Genomic DNA, 13,872 nt, shown 5'->3' on the forward strand with positions numbered 1-13,872 from the left:
TACACGTAGAGCCCAGGTAGTTATCAATACTGTTTTTTTGGGAGCCATCTGGGTTCTGCAAATCGGATGTGCTCAAAATATAAACCCAGCAGCTTGGCTCCAGTATTAGCAGCTATTGAACACCTCAGGGTCACAACGGAATCCAAATTTGGCACATTGATCAGTGAACTCAATGTTTCGCGTGATGAACACTTCAAACTTGTTGGCAAAGTTTCAGAAAGGAGGAAAGACTCTAGCTGCCATCCGAAGTCAAGTTTTGCAGGCAAGGATTAGGCATCTGGAGGACTGGATGGAGGATGTTGAACGACATTCCTGCAGAAGCAGTATTCGCAGTTGAGGTCTCCCAGAAGGCATTAAGGAACAAGATCCTCTTTCATATCTTGAAAACTGGTTTGTCTTTTATACTCTGGAGAGGGCCCCGCATGTCCTATGTTAGCCAAGTTATTGCACTTCAGGGACCGGGACATCACCCTGCGGGCAGCCAGGCAAGCTAGCCCACTGTGAGTTGAGGGCAAAACTGTCATGTTGTTCCCTGACTATATGCGAGCAGTGCAACAATACTGGACCTCTATGGTGGAAGTCGAGCAACACCTCTGTCAGATGGGGATCTAGTATTCCCTGTTTTTTCCAGCCCCTGTGATGATCATCTTCAATGGAGCCACCACTTTTTTTATAGACCCTAAAGACGCCTGGGACTGGGCAGACCAGCACACTGGAGACCCCCACCGCATTGTCCCAAATCCTCCCCGAACAGATCATGCCCATGATGACGCCATAAAGGTCAGGTCACTAATGCCCACTGAACCTAGTCCCTCCCTTTCTGCCTTCCCTGATCTTGAGCAGATCATTGCAGACCCAAAAAATCACTACAACCAGTGGCCAATCTAGGCATGAGTTTAATGTCTACAGACAATTAAACTGGCCCACACATCATTACTTCCGAAGACGACTTGCCTCTGAGGATGCTAACCAAGACTCCCAACCACTTCCCTTAGTTACCCCATAGGCTGCAGATAGTCTAATCTGATTACTCAGTGTTTCTCTAAACTTGGTTTATTAAATTGCCTTGATAGACATTCTATTTCTTGATATCTCTTTTTCTCTAACATACCTACCCTTGTACTACACTTATGACGCAATATACATTGCACCACAGGTAGCCTTGCCAAGGGTTTTGAAAATGTCTCCATCCTTGCATTTGACACGCTTCCTTACACTCTGTAGCACCAACATTGACAGGATCTACTGTACTGTACCCCAGGAACAATTGGGTGGACATGGGGACACTCTCTGCACTTCCCTTCTTTTGGTTTAGCCTGGGAAACTGCTTCTGCTCACACTTATCACTCATTTCATTACACAGGACATTCTAGATGCCCTTTTATTTCTTTCTGCAGCTCCACACCCCCACTTAAAACCTTAGTGTGATTTGTTTGGGCGTATTGCCGTTAGTGATAGGCTCTGCATGTTGTTTACCCCTGGTTGTGTTTAGAACGCTTTTGTTTCATCTCTCCCTTCCCATACACCTGTGGCAAAACTTATCACAACTGACATGATTGCCAAAACAGATATAAGATTCCTTACCCTCAATGTGGATCGGTTGCATATGGCTAGAAAACAATTTGTATTATACTCATACATTAAACACCAGCACGCACAAGTGATTCTCCTCCAGGAATCCCACACTACACTTGAAGAACTGACTAGGCTCAGTACACGGTGGCAGGCTATTATTCATACTACCACTTACTCTGCATATGCTTGGGGCTTCCTAATATGGGTGAGACCTGGAGTGCCCTTTCAAGAAACCAATGTGACTGTGGACAGGGAGGGCAGATATGTGCTACATGAAGGCCATCTGGATGGCTGCCCAGTACTCATTGGTAGTATATATGCATCCAACTCAGAGCAGGGGAATGTTTAGGACACCCTCTCCACAGCATTAACCCACAAAACCCAAGTACCTTGGATCCTCGAGGATGACTATAACTGTGTATTGGATCCCGCCTTGGACAGGTCCCACCACGATCCCCTCCTTGTTTGCAGACAATCTGATTCTGACACTAGACCTCCCATTGGTCCCCAGTGGACCTCTGGCACACTATGCACCCTACTGACGGACTGTATTCATGCCACTCAATCCCTCACAACTTGTATGTTCACTTAGATAGTTTCCACTGCTCTATTTCCATGTTACCCCTGATGAGACATTCAGACTATCTTGGACGTGTGGACTCTGACCACAATACTCATATATTAGGCAAGAGATGGTTTCTGCCCCACATCCCAACACCAGCTTCTTGCCTCCCTACAACTGCGAGGAAGACCCTGTCTTCTGAGCATCCCAAGAACAGCATATACTTAATTTCTTTGCAGAAAACCAAAACACGGCAACCACCAGAACTATTGGGTGGGATGCCTTTAAAGTAGTGGCCAGAGGTGCTTGTATACAATAAATAGTAGGAGTGTGCAGGACTCTAGAAAGTGAGATTGTGGATGAACTGGGGCGAAAGACTGACCATAACCATACACTTTTCAAAACCCACCAAGAGGCGAAGACCGTCTATGCCACTCTACTGGAGTGTCTCCGACGCCTTAACTTTACAGCTCATGCAGCCAAAGTACACAGAGAAAGGGACGAATCTGGGCGCTTACCTAGCTTATCAGACAGGACATCTCTATAGTCCATATCATGGAAATCCATCCACGCCAGGGGGTAACTGAGTATTCACAAGCCTGGATCCTATGAGAATTCCAGGATTACTACTCCTCCATCTACCAGGTACCCCCTCCGAATGCTACAGTGGTCATGCTGTGAGCCTTTCTTGTAGACCTGGCCCTTACGCTTATCCCCGCAGCCACAGGCATGACTTTAGACACCTTGATCATGACCACAGAGGTCACATAAGCTATTCGAGATCTGGAACATATTAAGGCCCCAGGTTTAGATGGGCTGCTTCTGGAATATCATGTTACTTTCTCCTATCGTCTTCTGCCTCAGCTCACAGAAATGTTCAACTCAGCCCTTCAATCAGGAGAACTCCCCCAGTTACTTCGTGAATTGCTCCTAGTTTCCATTCCAAAACCTGACAGAGACCCCACACTCCTGGGCTCCTATTGGCCCATAGCGATCCTGGGAGCGTACTATAAACTCTTAGGTAAAATCATGGCCACCAGATGGTCCCCCAGCTTATACACATTGACTTCGCAAAACATACGCTGCCTGTTTCATATCCAAGACCAGGTTCAGGGCGGCTTGCCAAATGAAAACATTCAATACCTAATCCTGGAATTACCTCTTTGCTGTGCTTGCCCAAATGGGTGTGGGCAAGTGTTTACTAGCATACAGTCGACTGCTGTACAGGAGCTTTACATTTCGGATATGGTTGGGCCCTTTTATCTCAGACTCATTCCCAGTGGGCTGAGGCATTGGTCAAGGGTGCCCACTCTCCACCCTGCTCTTTGTGCTAGCAATGGAGCCATTAGCTATACAGCTTTGCAGGGAGGGCCAAACATAGGGTGTTCTCCACAATGATTAGACACATACCATCTCACTTTACGTAGACAATTTGCTTATATATCTCTGAGCTGTAACATCAGACCATACCTCACTTCACAGGAAGTGGGGTTGGGAGCACACTGCCTCACATCCCAGCACAGTTTGCCCCTTTGCACCCTGGTAAATGCAGTTCACAGTTAGCGCTTACTTGAAAATGATCTGCAGTAGACGCGTTATGAGCTTGGTGCTCACTTCTTTGAGGCCTACTTTCTAGATGCAAAACTATAGTGGTTCTCACGCTGGACCGCAGGCCAAAACATGGGAGAAACTACCAATACCTGTGGAGTTATGTCAACTGCTATGGTGTGCAATTTCCTCCTCCCAGGAGGATGGTCCACCCCATCTCCTTGGCTCTTACAGGTGTCTGTGGCGCAAGCTTGTATGCTCCGAATCCACGGCCTGGCATGAGATAGACAGGCCTATACACCCAACCTTATCCTGGTTGGCCTTCCCGTATTTTCAAATCTTTTTTTCCATCATGATATGACCGCCTGAACAGAGCGCTTATTACTTACAGTCAGCGATCTTTTTAACCATGGCCAACTCCTCCCGTTTAAACAGTAATGACAGATCACAGAGTTCCTCCAGGTCAGTTCCTTACATACAGACAACTCAGTAACACTTGCCATACTCTCTGGGACACTTTGGACACAAAGCCAAACACCCATCTGATCCTATAGTCCATACTTACGATGGGTGCGGGCTGTCAACTCATCACCTGGCTTTACAAGGCGATCTGAGAACTTCTCAATATCCCTCTCACTGCACTAAGAAAAGTTGTGAGGAAGGCTTTCAGGAAGCCTTAAATGATAAGGAATGGGATCAGGCTCTGGAGCGCCCCCAGCAGGTATCATGAAACTCCTGCTTCAAAAATATCCAATTCTTCATACTGCATATGACACACCCACCCAGCTAAACTGCTACTACCCAGATGCACAGGCTAGCTGCCTCCGCTGTCATGACACAGATGCTGATCTAAGCTCTAGCGGTCCTCCTCGGGAAACGTGCACTCACACTTCACTGGTGCTCCCCAACACCCCCATCAGTGGAGGCCCTCCAGCATGAGGAGGTTGTGTTCCTACGCAGGCGTCCCATCTCCGCCCTGTGGGACACTCTCCTACTAGAATATCAACAGAAAGTGCGAAATGACGACCATCCTTCCTGAGATTCCCCCATCTACTACTTCACTTGTGATGTCCACACGGCTACCTCCCAGTACTTCATTTCCACCTTCCTGGGCCACAATCCCTTTTATTCCCCCCCTCCCTAATACACCATTCCCCTCAACCCTAGCCCTCAGGCACCCTGCCCGGCCTGTGGCTCCACCCTCATTGATGCAGTTACACACTGCCACATACTTCCGCAGTGCACTACCTTCATCTGTATCCTCTTAGTGATATACCCACACCCACCCTTGGTTGTACTACCTTCCACAGTTCGCTGCACAGTGGTTCGACACATCTCAAATCTCCTTGACTTCCCAAACAGTACTCTGCAGCCCTCCCCTTTACACTTCAACTACTTTTACTAGCCTTCCTTTGAGTTATGCTGTATAAATGCCGATTTTATTTGTATACTTTGGAATTGGAAGATGCATCCATTTTGTTTGTTATAAATTGCTCTGTCATCTTGCCGCTGTTGCATTTGTTATACGAAACACAAAAAATTGTGCTAAAAAATGCTAATGCCTTTTGTAATTCCATAATATTATAGGAGCCTGCCTTTGCTACTTTATGTAGAGCCTTACAAATATTATCTGAATCTATGTATGTTTGATCTTTTTCTTTCATGTTGTATGTTATATAAGGCATTGGTAGATATTGCTGTTTCATGGATACATACGGTGAGATTTCTCGTGGGATGTTGGAGCAGTTCGGTACTAAGTGACATTATCCTGTGGGACATATCTATTGTTGAAGCATTTGGACAATAGCCCTTTACACACTCCATTCTAGAGCATGTGAACTCATCTTAAATAAGGTGTTTGTGGATGTTGCTGTTTCATGGGCATGCATAGTGGGATTTCTCTTGGGATGTTAGAGCAGTTGGATATAAGTGACATCACCCTGTGGGAGGTATCTATTTTTGAAGCATTTTAACAATAGCCCTTTACACACTCCATTCTAGAGCATGAGAACTCCTCTTTAACTGACTTCATCAATTGACAATATCACCTATGTTTCTTGATATGAGAAACCTTTGCAGCAAACATGTTCAGATCTATGTGTTGTGTGACATTTTATTTTGGTGGGGCTATTATCTTTTGTTGTTTTTTCTGCTACTATGTTTTGTGCTGCATTATTGCAGTGTTATACTGTGTTGTAACATCGTTGTTCTGTTAGTTCTGAGTGATTTGCTGTGCCCTGTTATGTTTTCCCTGTTAGGTTTTAATATTTCTGTTATGTTGTTTTGTGTAATGGATTGTGTTATGTTTGGTTGTTTACTTTAGATATGTCAATAAAAGCAGATGGTGGTGTTAAACTTTCAGTGATGAGTAACCATTTACCTCTGTTTAAAGTATTAAAATAGTGCTTCTTCGGCTCTTCAGTGATTTGAAATACCTTTCAGCCCACAACTATAACTGTGTCTTAAATTAGCACTTGTAGTACTCACTTGAAATTGCATCCATCATGTGTTTTCAGACTTGGAGATGAAGTTATCAAGCTAACCACCTGTGTATTCAATCAATTATTGAGAAGCACCAAAAGCAGAGGAAAAGGCTGGGAACTGAGATGAAGAAATTGCAAAGTCCCTTGACAGAATTGTTCTATCCTACATAACTGCACATATGTGTTCTGTAATGTACGGTATGTCTACCACAACCTCTAGCACTGTATTGTCTCAACAGTATGCTTTAAAGAAAACAGCAAGTTATTGCCTAAACCTGAATCTGGTTGTGTCCCAGAGAGAAACACTTATTGCAGCGGTCCTTCACGTGCTGGAATTTTAGCCTCACATTTTATCCACAAAATGCCTAGCTTACCTTGAGGAAGAGCTGGGCAGATAAAGTTTAACCTGCAACAAACAGGCTCTATCTCAGTTAAATATTCTTGGAAACCTGCTCCTCCAAAATTATGGTAAAGCAGTCCTCTTCTGGGGAAAGGAAGGCCAACCTCCTAAACGCGATTCCAGTTATGGGATCACTTTTTGTGCACCTGTCCACTATCAGTTGAATGATGCAGTGGTTCAACCCTGCCCTTAAATGAGCCGTAGGAGGCTTGTTGGATTTTATTGGACTTGTCCCTTTCTGCAGGGTCATCCACACACTTTTTGCCTTCACCCTCTTGTTTTCAGAACCCACTTTTGTTGGCTTTTAGGGCTCTGCACACATTGCAACCGCCAACCAGTGCTAAAGTGCTGTGCTCTCATCTTTAAACATGATAGAATTGGCGTACACCCAATTGGCACATTTAATTTACTTACAAGTCCTAAGTAGAGTGGTACTACATGCACCCAGGGCCTGTAAATTAAATTCTGCCAGCGAGCCTGCAACACTTATTGTGGCCCTTTCTTTAGTCTTTTAAGCATGTCTCCAGCCTGCCATTGCAGCCTGTACGTGCAGTTGTAAATTGTCGTTCCAATGTGGCAAAATAAACCTTCTTACAGTCCTAAACCTTCTTTTTAAATACATATGATACCCCTAGGGTAGGCCCTACACAGCCCATAGTGCAGGGGCAGTGTGCTCACAACATTGGACATGTACTTTTACATGTTCAGACAGTGAAAACATCTTAAATTTGTTTTTCATTACTGCAAGGCCTAACTCTCCTGCAGGATAACATTAGGTTACCTTATTGCATTTAATACGTGCTAACTTTCAATTGGGAGCAGATAGGAACATCTAGCCTGGTGTCTAAAGAATTATAATTTAAAACCCTTTATAATGGTAAAGTTTGATTTTAGATCACAATTCTGAAAATGCCATTTTTAGAAGGTTGGCATTTTCTTGTACCAACCATTTGGTGCCAATATCCTTGGTCACACAACTGGGTCGAGCTGGCAGTTAGTCTTTGTGTATTGCTCTCAGACTGTGAGGCAAAGGGGGAATAGGAGTTGGCAGGATGGGTCATCTCTGACTTGATGATGGGGCAGAACAGTAACCTACCACACTTTTCCATCACAAAAGCTTTGCCCAGCACACTTACAAAAGGTTTTGACACTAGTCCTTTGTGACCTCAGACAAGCGGGATCCAGTGTAGGGATTCAGGACAATCCAAACACCTCTTGGGGGTGGAAACTTCTAGAATCTTCTCTTGCTTCAAAGTAGCCACCAGATTTATATAGTGGACCCTCTGACCAAACTCTAAAGTACACCTCTGGACCGGTGGAAAACTCTGCCGGTGTGCTGTACCTCTCTACAAGGAGGTCTGTTACTCTACTGTCCTTCTGCACTGCTGCCTGAGAGAGAGTGAGGGACTGGGCCTGCATCTTGAACTCAGGACCACCAGAGTGACTCCAAGGGCTAGTTGGCTGGCCTCCTGATCAGAGCCTCATGGACAGAAAAGCTTCCAACCATCCTGAGCACAGCACCTGGACTCTGCCTGCAGTGAGTTTTATTCCCCAAGTGATGCCATGTGAGTACTGGACCCTTGGAAGTGGACCTTAAGGTGTTCTGCCAATCTAGCTGTGGTCCTGTGAGCAGAACATTGCAGCATGACACATCTCCTTGAAGCCGATTTGCAACCGCTGCAGGGCAATGTATCCCTGACACATGACCTCTTTATTGCAGCCCACAGTTTCCTCAGAACCGCTGCTGTGTGACACATCCTTAATGTAGGCCTTCACACCGCAAGCACCTCGTACACGGTATCCTTGATGACAATGCAGGACTCCGCCATCACAGCCTCACAGCTTCTCAGAACTACTGCTACGCAGTACATCATTGGCGCGGGAGTTCGCTACGCTTCTCAACCAGGATTTAAGGTAATTTGTTCAATGGGCCTAACTTGGTCCCTTTGTCCGGCCCACGCTCGATTGCGGTTGGCCTAAACGTGTGACATTGATCTGGTCCAGCACAACCAGATAACCTCAGTTGGTGCTTTTTGCTTCTAGGCACTATTTTTAATTACAACTTTGAATAGTGCATATCTCCAGTTCCATTGATTACATTTTTGTTTTGTTGGTCTCAAATAATTTATTAAAGATTACTCTACTTTTCTAAATTGCTGTGGGAATTTTCTTGTGTTGCGTTTTCACTTTATTACTATTTGTCGCACTGAATATATACTTTACACATTGCCTCAAAGTTAAGTCTTACTGCTTGTGCCAAGCTACCTAAGGGTTAAGCACAGGTTAATTTGTGGTGTGGTTGTGACTTCACCCGGACTGAAATTGTGGTTGCTGTTTGGGTAGGGTTTCACCCCCCTCAATCAATAACCCAATTTCCCCTAGATCAAGGTACTGTTCATGCTGAAGGACAAGGTCATGCCAGGCTTCCTGTGTTAAAATATGTTAAGTTGTTAAGAAGATAGGTCCCACATTTGGAAGTTAAATATGACTGCATCCTTGTCAGATGTGGAAATGGAAACATTCCAGAAACTTTGTAGCTAGGCAGTTAATGAGATGATTAACGGACTGCAAAATCGTAATGGCTACTTTCCTATCTAACGCTCATACATTTAATTAAGTCTGTCTTGTCACACATCTGTTGTCTAAACTAGACTTCATGTTTACAGACTGTAAATTTATGCTAAGTGCGCTGCACAAAAGAGAATTTATTCACCTGGCTTTTTTTCTATTTTATAAAACAATGTGACTTTTCTGTTTTTCATTGTGACTAGTGTATGTTAGTTAAGTATAACTCCTTCTTTTGTAATTCACGCACAGAAGGCTTAAGATGCATACATGTGTTTTCATGAAATGGTTGAAACACCATTAAACCAGCAGGGCTTATTTGATCTTCATTTATTAATTTATATATTTAATGTTCTGATATAGGGCACCTAGACTATACGTTAAAGGGTGCTTCACATAAAAGTTGATAAAACCTACAATATCACTTGCATCATTTGTTACCAAGCAGTAACATATCCAGTGGAAAAAAGTAACCCTGCATCCTTGGAAGCACAGAGCTTAGCTCTGATGAGAATTAGAACCTAAATAAGAGCTTTGTGGAAAATTTAAGTTTTGACGTGCCATATGAATTTGGGAAAGGAGTGTTGTTTCTAAATTTCAGAAATGTTAGGGGCTAGAAAGTCACAGACTTTCATAGCAGCCCGTAAAAAGTATTGATTTAGGGCACATGATGTCCTGAATATGGGGGCCTTGAAAAATACCGCAGCAGGGGAACTCCCAACTAGATGTTTGCAAAAAGCTGCTATCATCACTAGAGAGCAGTGCGCAAGCACTTCTTTTATTATTACTAGACTTAAGTATGGCCTTTACCTCTATGAGACATTCTCTATTACTACTTTATTTAACAGAAAAGATGGGCATCTGAAATGTTTCTTAAAAATGGATGCTTTCTTTCCTATCAGATAGATCTTAACAATAGCAGATACTCCATTACCAAAATCACAAGCACTGTCACACACCCGTTCCCTAAATGTTCTTTAATACATACAATTCTCTGCTTGGTGGAAGTTATCCACTCCTGTGACTCCTCTTTAAACATGTGTACTTGTGATTCCCCACTCTGTCCCGTAATTAACAGCTCAGAAAACTGCTCAGCAAAAGTATGTTTGCTTGATTCACATACAGTCCTGGACAAACCTTAAGTCTCCAAACTCACAAGCACAAAAACTCAGATCCTTCCATTCACACTACAAGTAAATCATGAACCTTCATTTAACTGACGCCAACACTGGAATGCCACTTCATCCCATTCCGGAAGTCTTAAATCTTTGAGTTATTTATGTTAAATTATGGCATTTATCTACAAAGATGATCATGTCCTCAAAATCACCCGGTGCTAAGAAAAGCCAGAAGAGTCCAGCCAGAGGATCCCACATATTACGCTTAACATTAAAAATCAGATCTTTGATCATGGATGAAGTTCCAAACAATCAGCTGATGTACATCCATTTTCCTAATTCTTGAAGGCTATATACCAGAGGTTTAGGAGAGAGGTTCCACGAGTAGCAGAAACCGATAGTCATCCTCTGACAAGTGAAAGGTTGGTAAGGGATTAAGAAGTTAGAAAATAGAGGTGGCTAGCGGTTGGTAGCACCGATGTCCTGTAATGGAGGTAGGAGAAACATTGAATAAGAATTGGAGAAGTGGGATGCAGAACGGACAGTGGTCGTGTGCAGGTTAAGGAGACAGCAGAGATAAAGTGAGGAACCTCAGTCTTTGGGTTTTGATAACAGATATTTAAGTTGTTCTTCAGAAAAAGACTTGGTTTTCAAAGGCAGAAGAGTGAACTTTTATTAGCGTTCACCCACTATTTTTATAATTAGTAATTTTGGAGGTATGAATGATAGTAAATATAAGATTAATACAGACAATGAGAGAAAGCAAGAATCCTTTGGGGGTTTCTTCTAAAAAATGTTACGGACTCATTGTACAGTTGCTTAGCGAAGGGTAATGTGCTTTTGGTCCTGATAATTTTTGAGGCAATCGAAGTGCTAGCCTTGGGATGGCATTAGGAAATAGAACATTTGTATTCTATACAAGCTAGCTGTTGCAGCTTACCCACCAAACCTTTGGAATAGCGTTCAGGGTGTGTATGGAAGGAAATGTCATAGAAACATGCAAAGTAATGATGAGATCAAAGTTGCTCTTAGAACTTAGAGCACCCCTTAACAATCTTTTAATACTGGCACCATATTGCGCTGAAAGGCTGAGTGCTGCAAGCAAGCAATACCCTCTCTGGTGGGGGCTAAAGGGAAGACACATATGCTTTTTGAACAGTTGTTTAGTTAAACTATTGATTTTACAACACAATTTCCGAATTTATTGTCTTACAGACAGCTCTGAAATTGAATATATGCTGTATTCCAACATTTCAGATCCAGGTACTATTTCAGTACTGCGGGATCGACACAGTGCATGTAAAACGTACTTCCCTGTAACAGCAATTCACAGGTCTGCTTACAAGAAAACCTGTTTGATGCACCTTTGTAGAAGCTTTTGGGTCAGAATGGACTGGAGAACTCTCAGCCCATCTTCCTTCTCAAAGCCGCCAATATTGGGAAAAGGGACGGGGGCGGTGGAGGGTTACCTGTGCTCTGAGTGGGTACTGTAGCCCTGGAATGTAAGACCATGGTACGGTGATAATGTCTGATGTGGGCTTGGTGATAAAGGCCGAATGAAGTTGGTGCTTTCAAGACCAGTTAATCCTGCTGCTCCAACCAGAACTCGTCCTCTAATTTCATCTGTGTTGTTTGGAGGAAATAAAGCGGTGTTTATAATCATTTTACCTTGAAATTTGCTTTTCTGCAAGGGAAGATAGAAAATTGGACAGCTGGAGGGTAGTTAGGGTGCTGGGCAGTGAGTTCCTCAGAGAGGCGAGGAGACGAATCCAGAGCTCATGCCTATCATGTTCCAATCATTCAAATAGGTATTGTAATCTCACTGTAGTGTTTGTTTATTTTTTACAGGAATAGTTGTACTTGGATTAAACCGACCGCATTCCAAAAATGCAATCAGCAAAAGCCTTTTGAAAACTGTAAGTATGCATTTTAACACGCTGATTTGTTTCCTCTGAATGCTAAACTTGAGAAATGCATTTTAAAAAGTGGCTCATTTCTATTTTTTTTGTAGATGCTGAAAACTGTAGATTCGTTGAAATCTGATAAGAAAGTACGGACCGTCATTCTGAGAAGTGAAGTGCCTGGAATATTTTGTGCCGGTAGGGAAATTTATCTTGTGAAATATTGGCTAAGCTATGGCCTGTTCCAAATTTTCAGTGAATCAAGGTCTGACAGAAAAAAAGTTTATTAGTTTTTTAGGCATTTTGTGTAGACATTTCCTTTGCTAAATGCTTCAGAGCGTTGGCGTCTGGAGTTCTGCATAGGATATATCCGCGGTTGAACTTCCAGGAAATATGCTGCAAAGATATACGTAGAAATAAGAGCCTGTCCTATTCTGAACAACTTTCGTTGGAAAGCTTAAGGCTATTAAATCATTTTATGCACTGCTTAATTTGTAAATTAAGAGGTGCCGGTGCTCAAAGCCCTTCTCTTAAACACGAGGCTGCTGTAATTAAATCTGCCAGCACTGAATACTGAGGCAGCGTAATTCTGAAGCCATCTCGGGCCTCTTCAATCCATTTACGCCCACCCCTGCCCCTTCAGCTCATCCTGCAACTTTCTACTTTCTCCCTTTATGACGCTTTTTAGTTTTTCCTTCTTCCGTCTTTCACATATGTGTCTTTTGCTCGCAGCAAATGCTTGAGGCATAAGAATAAGCCCCGGCCCTCACAAATAAGTGCCGGTGCTCAGCACCGGAAACAACAAGCACAAATTAAGCACCGATTTTATGTCCCGAAATAGTGCAAAAAGCATCATTGGGTATTAGAACATTGGAATGTTGGTAGCTCCATTGAAAACAATGGAGTGCTGCGAGCTTTTACAGGCCGGTAAAAGCCCGCAGCGCCAACATTCCAATGTTTGCTTTGTTCACAGCAACAGCTGTGAACAAAGCCTCACGGAGCCCGAGGGGATTTTAATCCCCTCGGGCTCCGTGAACATTTTTTTTTTTAATAGAACATTCTGCCCTGTGTGGCAGAATGTTCTAATAGCCTTAGAACCTGCCGTAGCGGGCTCTACCGGCTATTAAAGTCCCTCTCCCTTGATAAATGCCCTCGCCTTCGGCTCGGGCATTTAACGCGGGGAGCGGGCCTTTAATAGCCGGTAGTGCCCGCTACGGCGGGTTCTAAGGCTATATAAAATGTCGTTTCAATGAAGCCATATAAAAGGGCAACATATTCAGTAGAGCGTTTTTTTGTTTGTTTTGGCAGGATCTGTCCGATGCATGTAATTATCTCATTAATGTAATAAAGTAACTATGCAAGCCGTGCTTTATTTTAAAACAATAAGTGTCAGGGTCCAACGTTTTGCTCAGAAGGTCTTGGCGGACACTATTGAATGCTGACGTGCCAAATACCAAGGCTGCATAGTCTTGATTCCTCTCCAGAGCCTCTGTAATTCACCACCACACACTCCCTGTCCCTTTATCTTACTCTTGCAGGTTCCTGGTTCTCCCTTTGTGTCATCTCTTTCTTGTTTCACCCTCTCTTTCTATGGGTCTAAGTCTGATGTGGAAAAGTGCCAGCTCCCAAACGAGTGCTGATGAGCCCCCATCTGCAACCACTGGCTGAAGTTGAGCACTGCACTCCAGAACAATAACTTCAAAGTGTATCAGTCCAGAAA

The 13,872-nt window shown here is 43.5% G+C and overlaps 1 protein-coding gene across 1 annotated transcript in view; it reads left to right on the forward strand.

The window, feature by feature from the left end:
- Positions 1-13,872, forward strand: part of AUH (AU RNA binding methylglutaconyl-CoA hydratase) — a 711,935-nt gene that overhangs the window by 26,464 nt on the left and 671,599 nt on the right. Inside the window, exons 2-3 of the mRNA XM_069227411.1 lie at positions 12,100-12,167; positions 12,263-12,350. Coding sequence (XP_069083512.1) covers positions 12,100-12,167; positions 12,263-12,350 — 156 coding nt within the window. The remainder of the gene's footprint in view (positions 1-12,099; positions 12,168-12,262; positions 12,351-13,872) is intronic.

The sequence above is a fragment of the Pleurodeles waltl genome, chromosome 1_1 (assembly GCF_031143425.1).
Source record: "Pleurodeles waltl isolate 20211129_DDA chromosome 1_1, aPleWal1.hap1.20221129, whole genome shotgun sequence".
Taxonomy (NCBI): domain Eukaryota; kingdom Metazoa; phylum Chordata; class Amphibia; order Caudata; family Salamandridae; genus Pleurodeles; species Pleurodeles waltl.